Below are 26,479 nucleotides of genomic sequence, written 5' to 3'. Positions count from 1 at the left end.
AAAGCAACAATGAGTATGGGTCTAGTTCTCACATGTCATACAAAATCTTATACGATGTTAAATAGGTTTGTATCTCAATCTCAAAAGTAGTTTATAAGACGACTGTCTCCAAATACATATGCATTGCGCGATGTAAGAATCTTGACGATGTGTGATTCAAATACAGGCGCGTGGACAGTTCATAAATATTTTATTCTCTCATTATGCAACATGGTCCCTACGGATCCAATTTAACTTAAACTAAGGTAACAAAGTTACAAGCAACAAAATGTGAGCACATGCTCCCTAGCCAACGCATTATTCTAACACCACCAAAAATGACTTCACAAAAAAAACATGATATTTACACACTCTCAAATATTAATGTAAAATTTATATGAATTCAATCAAAGAAAAGGTAAAACCTATATGATTTGAAGGATCTTTGTTGCAGAGTCTTAGAAGCGGCAGTTAACTAAACGTCCAGGACTGGTACAAGACCTTAACACCACATATTTCCCAAAAACCTAAAGACACTAGGTGTACGGACCGTCTATCTAGTATATCCGACATTTTCTCCATTTCAAGTCGATGTGGAATATAACCACTCGCTTGATTTCTAACAATTTCACGTACATTTTATTCAATAAGATAAAGAGTAGTGGTGTGTAAAAACTAAAAATAGCGTTAGATTATGCTAACATTCCACTTATAATTAAGCAATCTTCAATAACTAACTAACTATGGTTTAGCTTCAACTATGTTGCAGTTCTTCCCAATACCCAATAGTTTTCCAGTGTCTTTTGTAGAATAGAATTCCACATCCAAGTCCCCACAAGAAACACACAATGTCTTTTCCTTGCTTGGCCATATTCCAGCTTCAAATCCAACTCTAACAACCATCTTCACATCAAAATTCACCACCCCTTTGTTCCATTCCTCAACTAGATTCTCTTGCACCACCTTATGCACGAACTTCGCTGAATTCGTCGTTACCAAGTCAACCTTCATACTCTTGTTACTCATCTTTACCAAAAGTATAGGTTGTTGCACCTCAGCTTCCGAGAGCACGGTTTCACCGTAAAGTATCACCACACCGAAATTGTCGAGAATCAATTGGATTTTTTTGTTTTTGTTTGTTATGGTCAGTCCCGCCTCGAACACGCCTGTAAGCTGTGAATCAGACACAGTGAAGTTTGAGACAGAAAGTGATGTCACCGTAAAACTAGGGTCGTGTGGATGCATGACAAACCAAGCTATGCCAATGATGGCCATGAAAATGACAAAGATGGTTACCACTGTCAACGTCAGACGCCGGACAAAACCAATGTCAGAAGATCTTGTAGGGATATTTCTAGTGGGAGGGTGCTCCATGTTCATTACTTTGGATTTTCAAAATAAGGTTTGTGCTTTAATCTTACTATATATCTTTCAAAAGCAGTGTATTGGTATAGGTATTTGTTATGATGGTGAAGGTGATGCAGTGATCAAAAAAAGAAAGTATATCATGAATTTGAATATGAGGAGATAGAAATAAAAACCACACATTAATAAAGTAAGAAAACGCGTTAAATGTTGCATGAGATAGAGTAGCTTTGATGCTTCCTAGAAAGCAAAATGTGCATATATGGAAATTTAGTGGAAGTGTAGGAACTACTGATTTTTAAGGTAGGTCCCTTTCAATGACAAAAACTATGTTATTTTGTATAATACTAATAAGGTAGGTCCATTTACATTTATTACTTTCTCTCAAAGTAGGAAAGATTCATTATGTGCTTTGTTGAAAATTATAGTATCAACAAAGATTGGTTTCTGCTTCTGTAATCTGTATGATTAGAAAATAAGCTCAACTTTTCCTATCATACATCATGAGTTTAGTACCATCCAAAAATACACTTTCAGACAAGCTATGCAGTCTCAAATGTACACTTCCAAAAATATAGACTAAACTGAAATTGGTCCTCAGCAACAACAAAAAAAATTCCCAAATAACGAAAATTACTAATGTAATCTTCAAAATTTTCAAATGTTGATCAAATGGAGAGTAAAATGTTCTGAAAAAAGTATTACTTTGACCGATATTTCAGATTTTTGAGGATCAAATTAGTACTTTGCATTTTCAGTGGCTAAATAAAATTAGTTTAGATGTTTTCTAAAGACTAGATTGGATGTTTACTGTAATATTTAACAACTATTCCAAGGCACAGAATGTCCATACAATTAACCGTAAGTTGGTATTATTATTTGTATGATCACTATTTACAGCGTCAAAAAAAGTACTGAAAGAATTACAATAATGAAAATAAGAAGAAGCAAGGCCAAACATTTTTCTCTTAGGTAGCTTTTAACTACAAAAGAAAACTTTGAACATCAAATACAAACAAACTCATCAAGTAAAGAATCAAGATACCTCATGATGAACAACGTCCTCCATTTTCCTCGGACATCATTCCCTTAAGACTCCTTGCTAACCAAATCGCCGTCTCCCTTGGGGAGACCTTATCTTTTCCAAATGGCTTTAGTACAACTTGAAGTTCCTCCAATCGATTATGTTGCAGCAACTCTGCAGACAATTCCAAGAGCTCTTCAAGTGCTTCTGCTCTCTGCCTGAATGATTTCACGTCAAGTATTTCCTTTTCCGGTGGTTTGTCTTTGGTTGTAGGCATGTTGCATTTACTGTGCTCAGATGAATCAGATTCCGAAACTAAAGAAACAGTGTTACTCACATCTTGAGGATTTTCAGAAATGCTCGATGATTTCAAGCTTGCAGCATCGGAGAAACTTGAGGATTTAAGTGTAGGAGGGGTGCTTGTGCTTGTATTTCTCATCTCCAACTGATCAGATATATTAGATTTCAAGGTTTCAGCTTCAGAGGAATTCGAAGATTTAAGAGTCATTTGAGGGTTTGTGTTTCTCATTTCTATGTCATCCCTCATAACATTGATAAACTTGCCAACATCGACATTCTGAACTCCCATTTCAACCGATTCCATTACCGGCTGATCACTCCCAACGCGGTAACTACTATGGCGTATAACATGGATCACGTCATCAAAGGCTGCAGGAAGATGACTAGTATCTGGCCTTTCTTGTGCTGGATTCTGCGTTACAGTTCCTTTCTCTTGCAAAACTTTCTGGCTCGATGCTTTGGTAGAGGTAATTACAGGAGCAGTTTCAGAGACCAATGACAATCGCTCCTTCACCGTGAATTTGTCATCATCGGTGACAGTTTCAGGTCTATTATTGAGTTTGTTTACCGAACCAACTTCTTCACAAATAGACTTTTCTCCAGAAACTGAGTGTGGATGTTTAAGAGACTTGGTTAAAGCCATTTCATTAGAAGTATCTCGAAGACCTTCGATTTCTTCGGCCACTTCGGTAGATGTATCAACATATCTATTATCACACATAGAAGCAGTAGGTATATCAACTGATCTATCATCACATATAGAAGCAGTAGATACAGTTGTCTGATTTCTCGGAAGACTATCTTCGGAAGCAAACATTTTCTTAGAATTTTCAACAGGCTGATCAAGTGTTAAATTTGAACTCACTTTTTCATCATTACTAATAGTATTCTGAAAATTCAGGGTGACTTCAGAGGTTTCCTCTGACGCTTCTTCAGCCATCGTACAACGCGAACAGGTTGTCGACGGACTACTGTCAGGACGTGAGTCTACACCGACACTTTTTGTTACATTGTCATGATCAGGAAGTATATGTTCTCTCATGTCAATAAAAGTTGTTGCATCATCAGCAAGTTCACATCCCTGAATAGAAACCGAAGACGAGGCAGAATTACTACTCTCTGTTTGCATTGCTTTAGAATTTCTTTCAAAAGCCTTGTGAGGTTCTCTAGTAATTGGTCTAGAAATACGCGGTACATTTCCATTGAACAAATGACAATGGCTCATCTCAGATTCCTGGTCTGTATTACTTGGACCTAGCTTCCCGCTATCGTTCGCTGCATTTGGAACATCAAACCCTGCCAGCCTCATTCGTCCTGGAAAAGTAGGCCGCCGAAGTAAGCTTGGAGGAGTTCTTTGTCTTGGCCTAGGAGGAACTCCATCCCCTTCTACTTGTTTGATAGAAGCAGATGGTGGAGTCATATCATGTTTCGGTTTAACTTTCGGTGAGGGCTCGGTCATCAGTAACTGCCAGTACATAGAAGTAAATAATTTTAATGCTATGAGGAAATCTTCGAAAATAGCTGGTACTATGTAAAACTTTTTACACTATCAAGAAATCACCATCAATCATGTATGTGACTTTAAAGATAGTTTCAGTTAAAGTCTAACTTTTTTATGATTTGACGATTACAACTAATTGAAAGTGTAAAAAAGAGTAATACTGACAATGTATATCAATCAAATCCAATTTCAAAAGGTAATGTACCTGTAGTTTTGACTGATGTGATCCATATATCCGTTTTGAAGAATCAGGGGATGCCTTTACAAGTGGAACAGTCGGCGACTCAAAATTAGGCTTCAAACTCGGAGCAATGAAAGTAGGTTTAGGTAATTTAGATGATATGTCTGTATTTACTTTCTGCGCTGATACTCCACCAGCCTTTAGACGACTGCCTCTCATCGGAGAAGTTGCTTCTCTACCTTTCCCTTCTTTCAATGCCATCATTATATTTCTAATTGTTTTTGGCTGTTTAGATTCAACATTAGAATGCTGTTCATTTTGAGATGATTTTATCACCTCTTGCTCGGAGCCATCATCATCGATCAATGCAATATCCATCTCAGTGGCTTTGTTATCACACTTCGGCGCTGTTGTTTCAATATTTCTCTCATTTGACAGTAAACTGTCTTTGTCACTACTTGAACTAGTACTGTTCTGACTTTCAGCCATATGTCTTTTAGTATAAGTGGCAGAAGAAATCGGTTTTTCAGGAGAAAAGGCTGTTAGAGGAGCGAAAGATGGACGGTATTGATCGACGTAAGGTTGCAAATAAGGATGCTTCAACACCTCAGATGCCTGTGAGAAAATATAGTGAGCTTGTTTGGGAGGAAAAAAAAAACAAGGATAATAAATAAATCATTTCTAAATTGGAAAAAAATGTATTCTCAAGAGATTCATACTGTTGGTCGATGCTCGGGACTTTTTCTCAACATGCCTTTTATTAGTATTTTCCTGTAGCAAGTAAACAGATCCACGGTTTCAATGAAGAAAATTATCAAAATCAACGGAAACAAAAATGAAGTTGTGCAACAAAACGTGGCCTATAACAATGTCGTTAAGTGCGCAAACACAGAAAACAGAAAACACAGGTGCAAACTAGCAACTATATCTTGTTATAAGTCTGATTTCGTCGAAAAGGTTATAACAAAATAGTATTGATCGTAATGGCAAAAATAGATAGATGGATGCTTACAACGAAGGAGAATAACATGGAGGTAAAGGTCCAATAGAGGAACGGTTTATCTTGCTTATCAATCCTGCCATATCCTGAAGCATAATTCACAACACATTGTTAAAAACGCAAGAAATTAAAGAAATTACACACGGTGTGATATCTCCACATACATAAAAATCTAAAACAAAACAGTGTAGAGAATCACATGGCAAGCATTCATCGTGTTGCCTATAAAGTAAAAAAGGTCAGAAGAAACTTACAAACGCTTTAAAGGCAGGACGATGAGCAGCCATCTCGTATACACAGCAGCCTGAATAAACAAAAAAAATTAATTTCAGTTGGACAAAAACCAAATCTGCAAGTATCAGATGCTTTCTTAAAAAATATATATATATACCTAATGACCAAATATCAGATTTGAATCCATACGGAATATCTGCAAGCAGTTCAGGACACATGTAATTCGGAGTTCCTACCACCTGCATAGAAACGTTAATAACAATTACTACTAATTCCACATCTTGTAACTGTGTACTTGTACATAAATGAAATGCACTTGTTAACTTGTGGTTAAGGAAATAGTTTGACTTTAAAGAAGAAAGAAACAATTTATGTATTTCATACATACCGAAGAAGCCAAATCATCTTGTTTTAGTGTCTTAGCAAGTCCAAAATCACCTATATGCCAGAAAAATACAGACAAATTTAGGATGAAAAGTTGAAACTTAAATATCTACATCGGATGTAAGAAAAACTAGACAATGAACTCACCGAGGCGAATATCTTGATCCTTGGTAAGAAAGATGTTGGAACACTGTCAGCAGAATCAACAAATCAGACCTTAAACTATCTTTCAAATCGAAGACAAGAAATGTAGGCCATATATTTTGCTTCTTATAAGAATACCTTTAGGTCGCGATGTAAAACATAGTTTGAATGAAGATACTCTACTGCCAGCAGTAATTGAGTGAACCATTTGCAGAGTTTCTGAACAATATCAAAACTTCCAGTGTGAGCCATTACATTCTTTTAACATTAATCAAGATGTTCGAAAGAAAAAAAATACATAAAGAGAAAGGTTATAAAGAAATGTGTTACAAATTTGAGGAGAAAAACAAGAAAAATTAATAATTGGAGGGAAAGAATACCTCCTCAGGAAAATAAGCACCGTTTGATTTTTTCATCAGTTCAGCCCTGTTACCAATTTGAGGAGAAAAACAAATATTTTTATTGAATGTAGGGAAAAGAGTATACCAAACATTAAGAAATTTGGCATATAAAATTTATGAACTTTTACATGAAACTGCAAGTTCATAGGTATTATCAATAGATAGACTCACATGTCTCCACCTTCACAGTATCCAGTGACAATGCAGACATAGCAACCCTACAACACAAGTAGAATATGCTTAGTTTAAAAGATAACAATCACTATCTGGTATTTTTCAAAACACGATTGCGAGCACAATCGGACCAGTGACATCACAATTTTTATGTCTGCATCACCACAGCTCCACCTCAATCGAGGCTGCATTTGACAACTATTCTTCACAACATCAAGAATCGCAACACAACTGTCAACGCGATCATGATCCACTCGTTTTCATTTAAGAACACAAATATATAGTTCTAAATTGAAGTCCACAGCCGCAATTGCAAGTATTAAGGTTTTAGCGGTCTCGGCAACAGCAAATACTATTATGATTACATCATACAAAAACTAAGAAAATATCTCACCTTCTCAACCCAAGCCTCCTTGAATTCAACAATGTAAGGGTGCCTGATTCTTGCAATAAGAGCCATCTAAGATTCGCACCACACAAATAAAAGCAGATTCCAAGTCTATGGATCAAATCAACAAAAAGGGATATTCCAAAAATTGAAAAAAATAAAAAAATAATAATAATAAAAAACTCACCTCTTGATGAGCAGATCTTCTGCATCTTTCAGTCTGTCTAGCAAGCCTGATTTTTTTCAACACATACCTACAAACCATAAACAGAAAAGAACAACATTAAATCATCAAACTTATTAACCTATATAACATCAAATTTCTTATCAAAAAACACACAAAGATAAACCCATAAATGTAATTGAAACCCAAAAAATTATTAAGTGTTGACTATTACTTTTTCTTCTCAGCTTTATGATTAACAAGAATAGCAGCACCAAAAGCTCCACGACCGATCTGTTCCATGATCTCATACTGATCCATCTTAGATTCCATCACTCTCAATTCAACACAATTCACCAAACAAAACAAAACCCAATTTTAGTAACCAATCTTACACCATTACCCACTTCTCAAAATCCTCACTTTCAACCTCAAACAGTTCAAAAACCTTCTCCTACATTGCTTCAACAACACACCATCAAAAATATTTCTCACTTTTATACAATGAGCAACAAAAATAGCATGACCCTCAATGTTTTTTCTATGAAACTACAATAAACAAGATTGAAAGTATCAATCTTTGTTACCAATGCTATAAGAAAAAACAAGCACCAAGTACAAAAAAAACACACTTTCTCTCTCTTATGTTTAACAGTTGAAGAGTTTTTTAGAGAGAGAGAAGAACAAGGGGGGCTTATGGGTGTGCTTTGTTATTCGCCGACAGTCACAGCTGGTCTACCAGGTTCATTTCAAGGCTTACAATTTTTTCATGTTTTTTTAATGTTTTTTTTTTTTAATTTTGATATTTTACTATTTTTTTTTTTTTTGCAATTTGAATCTTGTTGTTGTTTGATAATTGATAATTCAATGTGTTAGTTTGATGGTGAAAATGAAGTATGAAAAAAAGTGTCAACTTCATGGGAGAAAAAGATACTATACTATACTGCTGTCAGATTATCTATTTATTTTGCTATAAGAAGTAACATTTCAATTGTCACCAATAGTATGTGGGTTGAATTTCTTATGTGTGTGCTTTAGTTAGTATATACATAAAATAATTCTATAAGTATAAGAAAATTTAATTATAACTGTGTATGTTTGTTTTAAGATTATCATAAACATTTTTAGAAAAGTGAGTTACAAATATAACATTATCATGTTTTCTCTAAAAAAAACACATTAGCATGTTTGATATGAGTTAATAATATACATACACTTTTCAATTTTACATTCTTAGGGTCGGTCCAAATGTATGACTACTAGATAAATATTTTTTTTTGGGAGAAACTAAATAGATATTTATGTATGTCACATATTCGCACTAGTGTCCAATAAATGGATGATCTACGAAATTTAAAGTACCGACCAGTATTTACAGATATTTATGGATAAGGTTATTTTATTTTATATTTAAAAAAGACTTTTTCTAAAAAAATTGTAATTATTTAAAATTTAACAACAAAAGATCATTACATTCATTTCACTTTGAATTTAACACACTACATTTATTATTCAATATTTTTATCAAAACATAATAATATTCATACTAGTACATTTCATTTCTAACCAAAACAAAGTTCATCACATCCAACACAAGAATACATATTATTCTAGCTCCTTAAGGCTAAATTTGTTGAAGATTTATTTTTGTTTTAATAACTTTTATATTTGTAAGGATATTTAAATAATTTAATTAAGTCGCCTATGTATTCATTAAGTTTAAGGTATTTAAAATATCTGTTTATTATTCCTTAAAAAATATATGTTTATTTTATCCACGGATATCCATTAAGATAGTTGCTTAGTGTGTGACCAATTTTATCTGCAAATTTCTTTGGATACCAATTTTTTTGTCATCCCTAATTGTTATCACTTATCAAACAATGGTAATAATTATTTTTTTCTAGGTCTATAAATTTTTGCTATGTTAATATTTTTATCATTCATATGTTGATGTGTTTTTCATATATAATATTGCCACGTCATTTGATATTTTTGAATCCGTCACTAATTGTCCCATATCAAATGTAAACACATGTGTATTAAATATGGACACAAATGGACACTTCTTTCAACCAAAATTTGACATTTCGAGTCGCATTGATCCTTTAACTCCTCCAAACTCTTAACTTAAATCAGTTGACCTAAAAATTTTGGAGATATCCTCCATTTAAGAATCCTCCAATTTTATTAAATTCCACTCGTCTCAAATGTTGGTAAGCTAACTAGCTAAGTATGGATCAAGACATTCTCATAAAAAATGTTTGTTAGCTAAGTTGTTATACTAAACATTTTTTTTATATAAATAAAAATTTAGACTATGTAAAGCACATCGCTATGTAACTCTTAATCTGTTCTAATTGCAATTGGTGTGAAATTAATGTTGTTGTATATTGATAGAATCATATTCTTCACGTTTTTCTAATTTGGCAGAAGTTAGGTAAACAATTACGTAATTTAAAAAGCTATCCGTACTAAAATTGATGCATTTAAAAGAAACTATTGCTTTGGCTTGATTAATGAGCAAAACTATGCACCGTAGGTATAGATAAAGAAGTATAACGTGTTGTATAACAAAAAAGTACTACTTGGTCGGTTTATAATTATTTTCCATCATGCATCTTCTTCCTCTTCTTATTCTCCATTCATAATTCAATGTTGGTTTGATGGTGATGCTAATAATGTACGAATGGTACTGTCAACTTCGTGGGAGAAAAAGAAATATACTGCTGTCAAAAACAAAAAAGTACTGATGTTACCGACAGTCATCTATTTATTTTTCCATGGTAATTAAGGAACATGTTAATTTTCATTCATTTGTCACCATCAGTTTGCAGATTGAATGTCTAATGCATGTGCCTTAATTAATATATTGGATAAATCATGAAGGATTGATTGTTAATAAAATAAATATTAAATAATGCTATCAATAAAAAATAAGGTTAATAGTGTTTTTCACCCCTGTAATATATGTCATTTTTGGTTTTCGTCCCTATAAAATTTTCGGTTTGATTTGCACCCTCGTAAAATTTTTATTTTCCGGAAAACACTCATAGTAGGCCATTTTCAGAATTTTTTTTCAAGAAATTTTGGTTTTTGAATGGTCTATTAAGGGTGTTTTCCGAAAAATAAAAATTTTACGAGGGTGAAAATCAAACTGAAAATTTTATAGAGACGAAAACCAGAAATGGCATATATTACAGGGGTGAAAAGTACTATTAACCCTAAAAAATATTATGGATTGGATACCAAGATTTTAAAAAAAATTTAAAAATAAAAGAAATTATTAGGAGTAACAAAGTGACTTGGTACATATGGCAAGGATTTGAGTATGTTGTTGAACTTGAAAGTAACTAATAACATTCTTAAGTTTGAATGACATAATAATTCACTCATATAAAGAGATGATTGACATTAACTATTTTTGTTCCATGAATGTGAGATCTGCATCACTAGCCTCCTCTGGAGTAGTCAAATTCAAGTTGAAATGGTCAATACAAACCTTGACTTGACCATATTTTTTTTATCACGAACACCATATTGGACAACTATTCGTATCATATAGTCGTTTAAATTAAGTTTTCCTTAAAGCATCTCTATTTCGGCTTTGATTTGAGACATCAAATGTGGATCCCAACTAGTTGATTCCGTTGGAGTCATCAAATTCAGTTCGTAATAGTCGATACAAAATTTGACTTGACCATATTTTGTAATCACGACGAGCATTATATTAGACAACCACGCCACATTTCAAATTTATATCGTTTTTAGAAGTGTATCTACTTCAGCTTTGATTTGAGACATCAATTGTGGATCAAATCTTCTTGGATACCCGTCCTTTGAAGTAACCAAATTCAGGTGGCAATAGTCGATATAAACCTTGACTTGACCATATTTTATAGATATGATCAATATGATATAAACTTTCAATTCAATACTCAATTTTGCAAAATATTGTTGAGTCAAAAAGGGTGCTTAAAAGATCATCTACATTGAGTCAAGAGCAATCACACAATAAATAAAAAAACATTGTTCCAATTTCATATAATATGGAACTTCTACTCACCTCACATTTTTCACAACATTCTTTCCATTGATTGTGAGTCATTTCATTCATTTTACTCACACAAGTGACTTGAACATTACATCTTAACCCAAAATCTTAATACATCAGATTTATGAGTTCTCTCACTTATACATTGTTCAATACTCACTTTTGCATCTAACATGAAACTTCTAATCATCTCACACTTCCCACTACGCCGATATAACATTATCCTCATGTTCTTATTAAAAGTTCTTGTTTCTCAAAATAAACTAGAGTTCTTATTTTATTTACTCTAAATAGATTATGTTTAGGATCAGTATCTCTCCTACTCCAGCTAGGTTAACATGAATTCTTGATGACCAAGACAACCCACTATCTTATCTTACCTAATATAGTAATAATAATAGAAATAGAGGAAGTAAAAGCACACCAGGTTCAAGATTTTAAAACTTTATCAATGAAAGATTCTCTAAAAAGAAACTTTATCCACGAAAGTGATTATTTTACTGTGTTATTTGTCAAACACATAGTAGATAATGGAATTAACAAAAATTGCACATAAGGGACCACCACGACACCAGCATTTACACAAAGTTCAATGAGTTGAAAACGATAGAAAAAACAATGATTAGTTTATGATACTATACGAATAATGGAAGTTGAATAAGATCAAGCAACTAGAAAACATTAAGAATGCAACCTGTGCCATGGTTTCAGTGCTCTGTCGTACTATAGGAACACCATGTCATGTGCAAATTTCTCATCCACGTTGAAATTATATTATTATGTTATGTATAAAGCACATGGCTTTGTACTTCATCAGCATATGCAGTTAAGGGAAACGACATAGACGTTTGGAAAATTAAGTGAGATCTCTTGCCTCATCTATATTTTTACCTATTGCATCCTCCAATCAAATTACGTCTAATTGATCTTTTGGTATTAAGCTTTCAATTTTTAGAAAAATGGTCTAGTAATTCAAAATTTGGTTGGAAGATAATCGAAGCCTAGTAAAAATTTGTTCAAACTATAAATCGGTTTAAGTTAATAATTTATTGTTTGGTTGAGCTCATCAACCTCGTATGATATTAACTTACATAAGAATAAGAAAAATATATTTTTTAATTATTTGATTAGATAAAATGAAAAATAGTTGGCAAAACTATATTTCTAGTCCTTTAACTTAATTTTATGTAACAATTTGATCATTTATCTTTTTTTCATTACAATTTTGTCTTTTTGGTAAATTTTTATATGGATTTTCAAGTTTCAAATCTAATATTCTTATACAAACATAGATGAAGACCATGGATTTGAAGATTGAAAGGTCATAAGAAAATAAAAGCATGAGTTTAAAGCTTGAACATTCATATATAAATGGATCAAAAGGACAAAATTAAGTTATTATCTTCATATCATAATTTTCTCCATAGAGATGCTAGTATTCTCTACACTCACCTCTGAAATGAGGATCTTGCGTATCAGAAAACATCTGACTATATATCCATACTACGATCCTCTATATTATGGGATGCCAATTTTAATTGATAATCTGTGATTGAGACTTTTTTTATGTCTATGGTTGGCTATTTATTTTTTTGCTTGATGATTTAATTAAGATCACTAATCTCATGATATGTGACGAGAACTGTTATCTAAAATTATGTCAAGTGACTAAAAGTGTAATTTTGTCAAAATAGTTTTTTTGGCGGTGTCTGGGATTCAAACCCCAGACCTTGTATATATTATGCATTGTCCTTATCAACTGAGTTAAGCTCACGGGGACTGCCAAAATAGTTTATGTAATATGCTTAGTTCTTTTTTTTTTTTTTTTTATAGCAAATAATATGTTTTGCTTCTACCTTGATACATCGAGAACTTATTAATAGTTTGAGAGAACTCAAGTTCGATTTCTATGTAAAACAATTATTCGTCAAGTTATATTTACCTCATGGTCAAACTTCAGACTATCAAACCCCCCTTTTCTCCATGAAAAGTTGATGGTTAACACCGAAAAAAAATATTATACGAGAGAGGAGTGGATGCAACATATATTTAATATGAGATAAAGTCTAAACAAAAATTGTTCCAATCAAATTTTAATTCTGATTCTTTTAAACAATTCTTCCGATTAAAGACAAATATTTTAGGAGAATTTAGATTCGAAGTTGAAATAATTCTTAAACAAATTTTATTTACCTTTCGATCATACTTTGAATAACAACGGCCCTTTTCGCTAAATATCGAGGTTGAGATGAAAATAAAAAAAGTGTATTGTGTAATCTCATATGAAGTATTTTTTTTTTCCATTGAAAAAAAAAAATCCTAAAATTATTTCTTATAACCAGGCGTAAGAAATCAAAGCAATAAACCAGAAAAAAGACCTAAAAAGATTTACGTTTCTTCATTTAATTTTAAAGAAAATGAGTAATGATATTTATACAACCATTTTGAAACAATTTTTAAGACAACCTTATTTTTCTCTCTTCTTATTGATAAAAAACAATCGAGGAAGAAAAAGGAAGTGAGCGAATAAAAATATAATATGAATATAAACGAGAAAGATGTTAAAAAATTGTCACAAAATAATTATACAAATATAATTTCTCAATAAAAAAATAAACGTGATGTGAGTTTCATATCAATTTTAATTTTTCGGTGTGTAACCAAACAAAAGAAAATACTATAAATGATAGTTTATTTTAGGCACCTATAGGAAGATTTGTCATATTCGTAACTAACAAGTAATTAATTAGTGATAATATTATTTTTGTTGCTTGAGATAATTTATTAGATTAGAATGTGAAATCGATATGTTTAGTAGTCTAAGATATCAAATTGACTTCAAGTTCAGGTTTTCTTTAAGAAAAAGGTGTGGCTTCATTCTCATTTTCTTGATTTGTACGTGAACTTTGAAAAAAAGGTGTGGCTTCATTTTCAGGTCAATTATATTAATTCAGTTTAGAATATTGTTGTAGTGATTTGAAGACATCATAGCAACACAATAATCCTCTTATAAGTACCCTCAAAAAAATAATCCTCTTATAAGTCTATCTAGCATTTTTTTTTCTCAGATGAAGTGGTAATTCACTAAAATTAAACTTTATAACATTTTTTTTGTTTTGTTGTTGAAGGATTGTCTAAATAGCGTTGTTTTCTAGTTAAAGTCCATTAAGTCATTAACCAAACATTCTCTTGAGTCTTTCTTAGAACTTTTATTTTGTTATTGTCGATTAAAATTAGTAGGAAAATGCAAACTATATGTCCATATCCAAACAAACAATGAATGATGACAAACAAAACAACCCATCAATGATCATTTTTATGAAACTTAAGTGAATGTCATTATTGGATGTTTACTCTTTTTTTTTTGGTCGAAGGATGTTTAACTTCTTTAGTTATGTTGTTTTTCCAAACAATTTTTTAATGGCATATTTTCAAAATGACAGATATTTCAAATGATTTTTTTTTTTCCACTTAAAGAATCCAGAATTCCTTTTTCAACCCCCTCTCTTTCTCACGCATCCTTCAAACTTTCAATTTTGTCTCAATTTGGATTATATAATTTTTTTTTTTTTAAAAAAAAAAACTTCGAATTATACAATCTGTTGACCTAAACTTCTCAAAACCACCCAAAATTCAAACTACCATATGTTGTGTCATTCTTGAAGTGAATTTGGTCTATTTCATGGGATTTCAATTTCAACAAAAAAAAAAATGTTAGTTCACATTGGTTCAAGCATTTGTTTCATATTATAAAGATTGTATAATCTAAAACAAATTATTCAGATTCGAATTATATAATCTAAAACATACTCATATGCATCGAATGTTAATTTGTTGAATTGCATATGTGATTTTGATTGCATTTAAATATAGATGCACAACCCGATTGTGTTAGAGGCAACAAAACTATCATGATTGCATTTAAATATGGACCCACCATTAGGTTGAATTAGCACAATAGCCGCTAGATACTGACTAATGGCCAAGTGGTGCAGGGTGGTCTAGTCTAGAAAGGTTTGGATCAGATCATTGTTGAGGCTCATGCAAGAATGATGTATCGCCAGAGGGTGGAAGGGGTGGCTAAGGGGCATGCTACATAGTAGGGTTTATCACTTTGTGTGTTTTATATGAGTTTTATGACTCTGTATTATTTGGCCATCACCACTAAATGTTTTGTTTCAGATATATTGCATGATTTGGATTATCATAGGTATAATATTATGGTATGGTTTATGTTGCAAAGTTAGTGTAAATTTTGATCTAATTAGTGCATAATATTATCATAGGTTATATTTTGATGCGTATCAATAATGTGGTTTGATTTGTGTTGCAAGATCAGTGTAAAATTGCAAATAAATGTGCTTTTTATACAAATAGGTATGGTCTCTGTGTTGATACCCAACACGTATTTTACTTCTTTGGATTTTTAATCCGAAATATGTCAATATTTTGACTACCATTTATGGTTGAAACATGTTTTGAGGATTAACACTTTTCATATTATATAATCCGAAATGTTTCGTTAGTTCTTCGGATTATGTAATGCAAAAAGTTTTCAAATATGAATTAAAATAATTTGATTGAAAAACACTGACTTATGAGTTTTTAGAGGATTTATATTATATATCCTGAAATAATATAAAAATGCTTCAGATTATATAATTTGAACAAAGATAAAATAGAAAATGTGGAGGGTGCGTGTGAAATGAGTAGGGTGAGAAAAGAAACTTCCATCATATAGCTATTACAAATAAATTTTTCAAAGCCCAATGAATTAAATTAGGCCCATTAAGTTTTCAGTTTAGCCTTTTAATTTTTGTAAGAGATTTCTTTTTCCACCCTCATGCACTTCTCATGTCCCCTCTAAATTGACCATTTTACCCGTTCGAAGCGTATTTGACGTTTTTTGGATTATGAAATCCAAAATGTGGTTACATAATTTAAAGTGACATGATATAAAATTGACAATAAAATTTAATAATACAACACATTTTATTAATTAAAGAAGAATTTATATTATATTTACAATAACTTAACACTGATTAGTACAAGATGTTTGACACCTAAAGCTAAACCAACAATACAAGGAGATGGTTTGTCATCCCTCTCGTGCGCCCTTCTAAGAATTTGGAAACACAAGACAATGGAGCATGAGAAGGTGAAATTTGATATGAAAATTCAAGATCAAAACTGATTTGAAATAAATGGTTTATTTTCAGAGGCTTCTTGAATCTTCATTCCATGTCTTTCCAATTCTTCATAAAGTGTCTTGCTTTGCCAAATTACATGATTTTTCAATAGAATACTTACAAAACACATAATAATTGCTTGTTTAGAGAAAAAAAAATTATAATTACATGACTCAATATGAAAATATTACAAAATGTCCCTTAAACGACGACCAACTCTTCTAAAACCCCTCTTTATTGACTCAAATCACTACTAGAATGACAGAAAAACATGCTGAAAATAACGTAAGATGATATGTGATCAGTGTACATGATAAAACAAGTGATCCAAATGCAATTAAGTGTTGATTTAGATAATAAAATTGTTGTTGCTACTCGCCTACAATCCACTCTACATAATAAAATAAGTGATTCAAACACAATTAAGTTTTGTATGCTATTTTTATAGCGTGAACGCACGTAAATTATGAACAATATTTTTTTAATGAAATTAGTTAGATTTTGATTAAAATTATATACATAGATGTTTCAAATTTTAAATTGTAACAACATGATTATCTTTTTAAAAAACATTTTAAATAAAACAAAAATTGAAAAGGGAAATATACAGCCAAATCCAATCCATGCAAGCATAGATCAAGATAAATTAGTTGAATTACAGTTAAGATAATAAAACATTAAAAAAACAAACTTTTACCCAATTTATCTTTTGTCATAACCTAACCCAAGAAGCAAAGCATCATGAAGAGAGTTATCTTAACCTAAAAGAAAAGCCTTTAGCAAAGTATTTATTGAAGTGTAAGAAAAGAAGAAAGCGAGGAAGAGAAAATGAGAAAACTAAATGAAGAACGAGTTGTTATCGTAGGTGGTGGTATTGCTGGTTCTATCGTCGCTAAATCTCTTCAATTTCATGCACATGTCATCCTCATTGATCCGTAATTATTCAATCTTCTTTCTTTTCATTGTAACTTTGTTTAATTATTCTTTTACTTTCAATTTTGATATACCCTTTTGTGTTTTTGGAATCTTAATTGCTTTTTAGAATTTCCCAATTTTTCAAGTTTCAATTTTGAGGTTGAAAACTGTTTCATATTGTCGTTATAAGTGCTTATGTATTAGCTCTTTTTATAGCAAAAGATGCCCGTTTGGATTGAGCTTTTATTTATTATCCATGAGCTTGTTAAGGTAGTTTATGAAAAAACAGCTTATGAAGATAAAGTTTTCGTTAGTGAGAACTTATGAATTAATATAAAAGCTTATTTATTTGCATAAGCTATTTTTCATAAGCTCAAAATAAGCTCAATCCAATCAGGGGTAAAGTTAAATAAGCCAATCCAAACAGATCCTTGAAGCTGTTCCGAAGAGCTTATGGAAACAACTTATGATATGCCCATTTTCATAAGCTCTGTTGGATAGCTTGTGAAAACAACTTATAGCTTATATGAAAACCAATTGACTTTATTTTATCTTTTGTTATTGAAATAGTTTATGCATAAGCGCTTATATGATACATGTTTATTTTATAAGCGTTTTACTGCGTTGTTTATACAAATAGAGCCTAACTTTTCGGAAAATAAAAGTGATGGTATGTAATTACAAGTGTTACGTTCAGACACCAACACGTGTCAGACATTCAGACACGTCTTCAATCTGAAGTGTCGGTGCAATATAGTTAGTTTTCCATGCACATGGCTGTCGAATTGTAATTGTCTTTCTGTGCTTTTCCTAATTGAATTCAATCGAATCCAGGAAGGAATATTTTGAGATTACATGGGCAAGTTTGAGGTCAATGGTGGAACCATCCTTTGCAGAAAGGACATTGATAAACCATAGACAGTATTTCACAAAAGGTGACCTTGTTACATCCAGTGCTGTTAATGTGACGGAAACCGAAGTATTGACTGCAGACGGCCAAAAGATTGCATATGACTATCTTGTTATTGCCACCGGCCATGCAGACCCTGTACCCAAAATTAGGAGCGAAAGAATTCATCAATATAAAGAAGGTAAACTTGAACTTGTATTTTTTATTGAGTAAGATGACGACAATGTTATGAATTTGAATTGACGCAAAATATATAGACAGTTGATTGAGCCTAGAGTGCCATAATGACCGCCTTTTAGTGTTTATGGCATTATAATTGCTTAGCTAATCTTTGAGGATAGTAGACTGAACATATGTTTGTTTTCACGGTTATTTTACTCCCACCATACCTTTACATTGAAGCTCCAAATAGTAGCTTCCCTTTCATCCAGTGTTGTCAATCACGGATAGTAAAAAAACAGTGGTTTGTCCAAGTTCCGCTGCACTACAATGCCACAACTCTGCTATAGCCTCCATTTTACATCACTTTGTACTACACCATGTAATGCGGAACAATAGAGGTTTGTTGAAGTTCTGCTATGCTATAGCGCTTTAGTGCTGCTATATCTGCTATTTGACTACACTTTCATCATGAGTTTAAAAGACTTTAAACCGTGATTTCGAACACTACTTGAGTTTCTTCCTTTGAACTCAGGTAGGCTAATCTTTAAAGTTGACTGCAAGGCCTTCCTTACATGGTATGAAATGAATCAACGTATAGTATTCGTTAAATAAAAGGACCACCGACTTTTTGTATCACCATGGAAGAAATATAAGAACCCAAAATAACTGAGACTAATTTTTATTGTTGTTTTTGATTCAGTCATATCATATACCGACACTGTTCAATTTAGTATAGCGTATCATGAATGATTTATGGAATAGATTCATTTTATGGCAATGTAATAAATTGTTACTGTCAGCACTTGATTTATGAAGTTCATTTTCTCTGCAGAAAATGAAAAGATAAAGTCTTCTCGTTCGATTCTGATTGTTGGAGGAGGTCCTACTGGTGTAGAACTTGCTGGAGAGATAGCTGTTGATTTTCCGGATAAGAAGGTTACACTGGTGCACAAAGGACCAAGGCTGTTGGAATTCATAGGCTCAAAAGCTGCTGATAAGACTCTAAGATGGTTGAAATCTAAGAATGTTGAGGTGAAGCTAAACCAAGCAGTCAACTTAAACAGTGACACAGATGGACATAACAAAATCTATCGAACTTCAGCAGGGGATACCATCGAAGCAGATTGTCATTTCTTGTGCACGGGAAAACCGTTTGGTTCGTCATGGCTTAAAGAATCTGTGTTGAAAAATGACTTGGATGTTCGGGGAATGATAAAGGTAGATGAAAACTTGAGAGTCAGGGGTCGAAACAACATTTTTGCAATTGGAGATATTACAAACATTCCGGTAAGTGCTTGTATTAGCAACATATTCTGTTTTTTCTTTGACCACTGTTTGTATATGTAACCACTCCCTTTCATAGCACACTCAACTCCAACAAGTTGCTCAGGTCATGTTTGGATAAACAACTTAATTAATCGCTTATAGCAAAAAAAATTATCGTATTAGTACAAAATGTATAAATTATTTCTTTAACAAAAGGAAAAATATAGTCAAACTGTTTTTATATAAGTTATAAACTGTTTTCATAAGTTATCTTGGAGAGCTTATGGAAATAAGCTGAAAACAACTTCATAAGTTGTTTTCATAAGCTCTCCCAAACAGTCTCACAAGTGTTTATGTCAGTAGATAAGCTCAAATACGTCAATCTAAATACTAAATAGGCCCTTAGTCTTGTGATGCTCCAATGATGTTGTGTGTTCCTCGTTGAACTAAACTCAGACCATGCTTTATTACCCACCCAAATTCTGACTAGAATTGAGTTCTACTCACTAATGAATAATGATGAAGATATTAATGCAAAATGAATCAGAAGTACAACTTATGAAACAAAATAGTTGACTTGACTTTTTTAAACAAAATATAGCAAGCTCATGAAACATTGTGCGACATAAAATATTTAAAGTAGGCATAATATGAATAATTTCCTACTGATTTTAGTGTTGGCATTTATTGAGTGCTTATGTACACATACAACTCTTTCTTTAATTTTGTCCTATGTAAACTTTGACTCTCCATTATAAACCTATTGCATTTTAATCTCTTTACAAGCTTCCTCCTGATAGTTTATTTCTTAATGGACTTCAATACAACAGGAAATCAAGCAAGGGTTTTTGGCACAGAAGCAGGCAGAAGTGGTTGCGAAGAACTTGCGGATGATGATTGAGGGAGGTAAAGAATGTTGGAGGGAAACATACAAACCACATTCAGTATTGGCAATAGTTTCACTTGGGAGGTATGATGCAGTCGCACAATTGCCATTCCTAACGATAAGTGGAAGAATTCCTGGCTACATCAAGTCTGGAGATTTGTTTGTTGGTAGAACAAGAAAACAAATGGGGCTCAGCCCTCATATTGTAGAAACTTGACTTGATATTATTAAATGCTTAGTGTGTATAAATAAATCTGTTTCGTAGTTTGTGTAATATGTAATTTATTTGAACATGTAACTTTTTATGCTGCTGAGAAATAGTGTTTCTTGAGATGTAATTGTGCAAGAGTCAAAAGCTGGATGTGGATCATGTTAATGAATGATGCATTATTGTAGTTTTGATATATCTGGATTTTCATAACAATAGTTTCGCTTACCTCGGCTTCCATGCACACACAACCCTACCTTTATCTGGTGTGATGTCAACTAAGATGTCATCAAATTGTGTTCCAATAAGAGGACTCTATTTGTATTACATAGTTTTGACACTTTTTATTGTCTTTCATATAAAAACTCATTCATCTAATAACTTGATACGAGCATTGACCTCAACAGCTTCAGCAAGCAGCTTCTTTGCATCTATAGTGAGACTAATATCATTTGCTATTTTCTGTGAACTATAAACAATGCCTTGTAATGCTCTTCTTGAGAATGCACAGTATAGTCCATTTTCTCCTTTCCAGTGATTTGGATAACAGCCTTTAGGCATTCCATTCTCATTGAACAACTCTTTGTAATCCTGCATTATATTTTCAACATAAACAACACTATAATTAGTTATAGTGTCAAATCTACATTTTGGTGTCATTATACAATAATATATATAATTAATTAATAATGCACCTTAAGCCACTCCAACACATTGCTTCTATATCCAGTAGCAAAGACTATAACATCAAATTGTCCACTTTTTCCATCTACAAACTCAACAATCTTGCCCTTTTTGATGCGTGAAATCGTCGGATACACCTGAGTACATTACATGAGAAAATTAACCGATTTGAACTTTGTAACAAGCAGACATTTCACACGTTTCCATGGATGAGGCGGTTGATTAGATGGTTGACATTAAAAACCGTGATTCCGTATATAAATTTACATTTTAGATTTATTCAATTAATGATGCATATGATCTTTATTATAAACCACATACATCATTTAATGAATGAATCTAAAATTAATTTTTGCTTATAATAGTGATTAGAGAGTGTGTATACCTTTACTTTGCCTTTCTTGATCATTTTAATGCAACCAACATCAATGCTAGGGGGACGACCCGTCCTAACTCTAATGGAGAAAGGTCCTTCCTTTGGTCTGATCAAACCATACTTAGACATATCTCCATACATCATTTTGCTCATAAACACCAACAGTTTGTCCACCTTTTCTACACTTAAGTATTTCATCAAACACATTCCCACGAACACCATTTCTTTTGTAAGAGGATGCATCTGAACATATCAAATACATTTTTTTTTGAAGAACATAACAAACATATATTTATTCTCAACGGATAGAAACAATTGATTTGGTGACAAAAGAGTTAATTGTTAAAATAATTCATGTAATATGCACGATGTTTATAAATGATCCCCATACAAAATAAAACACAGATTTTACCTTCGTAATTTGATATTCTTTCTAATTAATTAATTTGGTCTTCCAAAAGCTCAATCACACAAAACAACACTGACATAACATAGAATCTTACCACGTGGATGCTGCCGCATGTTTTTTTTTTTTTTTTTGCTGATGCGGTTTTTTTTTGCCTCACAATTTTTTTTGCATCAATTTTTTTCTAACATCAATTATGGGGCTGAAATCAAGCAAAAATGTACCATTTTTTTTATAGGCATAAAGTCTAGAAAAATGAACTAGAGATCAAATTTTTTCACGATTCTTTGGAGGCATGTCTAGAGCGTTAGAGTGAGCCTCACAAATAAAACTATAATTTTTTAACAAGGGACAAATTAATTATGATATTTTAAACCACATAAAACTCAAAAACCAAAACAACGAAAACCTTAGCCTAGAAATCAAATTTTGAGCTGATATTTTGTACAAACTTCTTTAAAAAAATACATAGAAAAGATCGCCAAAGTTTCTTAGTATTCTGAAAGTACCTCAATTTATTTTGAATTTTCAAACAAAACGTGTAAAATCACAATTTCGTTCAAAGAAAGCATATATTCACGAGTCTAATTTTTTTCGTTAATTTTCCAAGTAGTTTTATAACATCATAATAACATTAATCACAAAATTTTGGAGCTTTTAAACGAGAGAATAATTATTTATGAATTTTCGTTCCCCACAATTATGAATTTCTTTAAAAATTCATAATTAATTTGTCACTCGTTTAAAATCATCAAAATTTCATGGTGGAGGTTCTAATGATAATTTAAACATGTCTACAAAATGGGGGAGGGAAATTTGACCCCTGAGTATATGCTTTCTCAGAACAAAATTGTAATTTTGCACATTTCGATCAAAATTTTATAATTAATTTGTCTCTAATTGGAAAATTCAAATTTTATGTGGGAGGCCTTATTTTAATCTCCTAAACATGTTTGAAAAAAAAATGAAATACTTCAACTTCTATGTCACTTTTCTAGACTTAATTTCATCAGAAAAATTATCTATTTTTATTTTATTTCAGCCCCTCAATAATGGTAGAAAAAAATATAGAGTAAAAAGAATTATGAAAAAATTAGACTGTCATCAAAATAGAAAGAATCTCAAATTACAGGGTTAGATTATATAAACAAAGATCGGTCAAAGATAATATATAGTTTAAATTTGGAACCATATACATATTTTAGAATGTTGTTTTTTTTACTGAGAGAGATGAGTGTTTATTTGTTTTGGAAGATAGAGGGGAACTTACATGACTTCTTATAACGATGGAGGTATTTGCACCCCAATTTGAGACATCATAAGCAATCTCCATGCCAGAATTTCCACTTCCAACAATTAAAACATTCTTATCATACCATGACCTTCCATTAAGATATTTGCTACTATGAAGGTATTCACCTTCAAAGCTTTCAAGCCCATTTATCATGGGAATATATTCATCACAGTTTTCTCCAGTTGCAACCACTAGATAATCAGCAACATAAATCTCATCAATATTTAATCTATTATCCCTCACACAAACCCTCCATTTCCCACTCTTGACATCAAAAGATGCATCATCAACATACCGGTTGTACCGAATACAGATCTTAAAATGATTCACATAATTGTCTAAATAACGAAGGAAATCAACCCTAGGAACAAAGTTTGGTAAATCAGATGGGATAGGTAAGTGAGGTAGGTTACAAAACTTTTTACCAATGTGAAGTTTCAAACGGTCATAGGTTCTTTTCCTCCAAAGAGATGCATGACAATCATCTTTTTCTAAGATAATGTTTGGAATGAAAAGTTTGTGAAGACGTACTGAGGTTGCTAAACCAGCAGGTCCTGCACCTACAATCACAACAGGCATTTCAATTTCCATGGTGTTGTTTTTCTTCTTCTTTATCATTATTATTGTTTTAGTTCTTCACACTGTTATAATCATCTAGCTAGGTCTGCTTTAGTGAGCATCTTAGTGAGTTGTCACTTGTCATCTATAATTTTTTAGAAAAATGATATTTCAACGTCCATTTTGTAATAATTTTTGCTACAACTTTCTATCTCATATTCACGTTATTTTTTCTTTTATCATTCTACTGTTTTGATTTTCGTGCAAATACCTATTCTTTCTTTACAAATTATGATTATCCCCATAAGTTGTCAATTAAAGGTTGTTCAAATAACACTCCACAATTTTTTATGGGCTTGTCCAATATGTCTAATATTGTACGTGTTATAACAACTAAAATGGAAAACTTTTTTATTAAAAAATAACAATTATGTATGAAAAAGATACATATTTAATATTAAATACATAAATTTAAATTTTTTTTTTTTTTTAAACTTCTTAAAATATGTAAATTTATACGTTAAAAAACTATTTTTTCTTACTAGCCAGCCAAAAATATTTAAAATTGTTGTACGCTCCTGCATGATTTTAGCGTGCTATTTAAAAAGATACATATTAAGAGATAAGGTCAGAATAGTACAAAGGAAGGGCATGGTAGATCTTCCATCGATACCTTATCTGATACCAAGATAGCTAGTTGGGCCATAAAATGTGCCAACCTATTACCTTTTCTTCTAGAAAATTGCTATTCAGACATAGAAAAGTTCACAATAACATAAGTAAATTAGCGGTAGTTAACAACTGTTTAATAATACGTCGATAGTTAACAACCGCTGCCACCAATGACAGTTAATCTTCCGGCAAGAAGGTGCCCTGCTACATACCACACCATCTCATGGTTGTGAACGCCATTAAAAATAGCCAATTTCCAAGCATTGTTTTCTCTCACGACATATCCACACACCTTGAACAAACACCCACTTTTTCTTGATCCCGTTGCTTCATGCTTCACTTTTATCTTCGGTAATTTGTGCTCGCCGCTCTGTTCACAAACCAACTCCAACATAGCATTTCTACCTTCACAAGATCTTCTAATGATAACCGTAAATCCATCCCTATTTGCTTGTCGAAGGACCCAACCGAGCAATTCCTCTTTATCTTTCCATGTATCTCGTGTCGAAAAGAAATGAGTCGTGTCCACTTCGTTGTCACGAAGTTTACACACATCGGAATTGACGCTTGAAGCCTCTACTTTAACGGAAGCTTCAACCTTCACGGAAGCTTCGACCTTAATGGGAGCTTCAATCTTAACGGAATCGACAACACTAGGTTTTCGATCACCCGGTCATCATCCGCATTCTCAACCGTATCTATAAATAAACAACATATAATTTATAAATTAATTAATAAACATGTATATAATATCATATAATAACATAAACAAACAAAAAAAAACAAAAAAAAAAAATTGGAAAAAAAATTTGGCCAGTAGCACGGCCATTTGAAAATTTTGCAAAATTTTCTAAGTTACCAACGGCAGTTAACTGCCGCTAATTCTCGTGACTGCACAAAAAAAAAAAAAATCAGAAAAATCAATCAAATGTAATGGATTTTAACGTTGTAATACATGTTCTTTGATGCATATTGTGTGTAGAAACGTCCTAGCAATCGATCAGCAATGATTTGAAAGCAAGATTTTGACACAAAATTTTGAAATGGGATTTTTTTAGGTATGGTAATGGTGAGGTAAGGTGGTAAGTGAATAGGAGAGGTAGGGGTTTTCTAGTTTTGAGGGAAAAATACAACGGTAGTTAACAAGGTTTTCCATGGCGAACGAGGAAGTTGCCGCACCTGCCTCTTCTTGGCTGGGGGAGGAAGCCCTGGAGACAGAGTCGTCGTTTGCTGTAGGTGGAACAGGAGAGATCCCTTTTAACTCCGTTGGTAGAGCCGAGTATTGGGAAGTTGTACTTCCAAGCACATATCCAAGCAGAACCAAAACTCTCTAGTTGCATTTACTTTTTCAAAGAGGGGTTTTCAAATAGGGGTTTTCAGTTATGTCGCTGTAATAAAATATATCACTAAGTTTTCAATATTAAAGGGTTTGAACTTTCATCTTAACTAGTATAAGTTATCAAGTAAATTTTTAACCTAATTCAAAGCCCAATGATAAGATAAATAGTTTCGTAAATCGACTAACAAATCATAAACAATTTTCATGTAATTTAAGACCAAAAAAAAATTCAGGAATGTGAATAATATGACCTTTGTGATAAACTAGATAACTCTTACAACATCTTAAACATATATTTCATCACAAAGTTTCAAATAGAGGG

General features: G+C 32.2%; 4 protein-coding genes across 5 annotated transcripts; 1 reads left to right on the top strand and 3 right to left on the bottom strand.

Annotated features, from left to right (window-relative positions):
* Positions 1 to 409: 409 nt before the first annotated feature.
* Positions 410 to 7,973, bottom strand: LOC25492218 (serine/threonine-protein kinase Nek5). 2 transcript variants are annotated; one of them, XM_013600300.3, is made up of 15 exons: positions 7,474 to 7,973; positions 7,263 to 7,329; positions 7,082 to 7,147; positions 6,685 to 6,731; positions 6,493 to 6,538; positions 6,251 to 6,331; positions 6,116 to 6,158; positions 5,973 to 6,022; positions 5,742 to 5,823; positions 5,605 to 5,654; positions 5,363 to 5,436; positions 5,070 to 5,121; positions 4,375 to 4,965; positions 2,390 to 4,133; positions 410 to 1,152 (listed from the first exon to the last, which is right to left on the bottom strand). In XM_013600300.3, exons 1-14 carry the CDS (start codon positions 7,569 to 7,571, stop codon positions 2,391 to 2,393), a joined length of 3,090 nt encoding a protein of 1,029 aa, XP_013455754.1. In that variant the 5' UTR covers positions 7,572 to 7,973; the 3' UTR covers positions 410 to 1,152; position 2,390. The 2 variants fall into 2 exon arrangements, with proteins under 2 accessions (XP_013455754.1, XP_024637478.1); XM_024781710.2 differs by having other exon boundaries at positions 410 to 1,145.
* LOC25492219 (NDR1/HIN1-like protein 26) lies at positions 721 to 1,353 on the bottom strand. Its single transcript, XM_013600301.1, has one exon. The coding sequence runs from the start codon at positions 1,351 to 1,353 to the stop codon at positions 721 to 723; it is 633 nt and encodes a 210-aa protein (XP_013455755.1).
* A 9,235-nt stretch (positions 7,974 to 17,208) lies between the features above and the next one.
* Positions 17,209 to 21,024, top strand: LOC25492217 (apoptosis-inducing factor homolog A). Its single transcript, XM_013600299.3, has 4 exons — positions 17,209 to 17,416; positions 18,231 to 18,487; positions 19,301 to 19,755; positions 20,565 to 21,024. The coding sequence occupies exons 1-4, from the start codon at positions 17,310 to 17,312 to the stop codon at positions 20,835 to 20,837; spliced, it is 1,092 nt and encodes a 363-aa protein (XP_013455753.1). The 5' UTR covers positions 17,209 to 17,309; the 3' UTR covers positions 20,838 to 21,024.
* Positions 21,025 to 21,037: 13 nt separating this feature from the next.
* On the bottom strand, positions 21,038 to 24,240 carry LOC25492216 (probable indole-3-pyruvate monooxygenase YUCCA10). The gene is made up of 4 exons (XM_013600298.3): positions 23,565 to 24,240; positions 21,898 to 22,131; positions 21,524 to 21,649; positions 21,038 to 21,419 (listed from the first exon to the last, which is right to left on the bottom strand). The coding sequence occupies exons 1-4, from the start codon at positions 24,204 to 24,206 to the stop codon at positions 21,195 to 21,197; spliced, it is 1,227 nt and encodes a 408-aa protein (XP_013455752.3). The 5' UTR covers positions 24,207 to 24,240; the 3' UTR covers positions 21,038 to 21,194.
* Positions 24,241 to 26,479: the final 2,239 nt, after the last annotated feature.

Source organism: Medicago truncatula, chromosome 4 (assembly GCF_003473485.1).
Source record: "Medicago truncatula cultivar Jemalong A17 chromosome 4, MtrunA17r5.0-ANR, whole genome shotgun sequence".
Taxonomy (NCBI): domain Eukaryota; kingdom Viridiplantae; phylum Streptophyta; class Magnoliopsida; order Fabales; family Fabaceae; genus Medicago; species Medicago truncatula.
The sequence above is the reverse complement of the archived record's forward strand: the minus strand, read 5'-3'. Positions and strand labels throughout refer to the sequence as shown.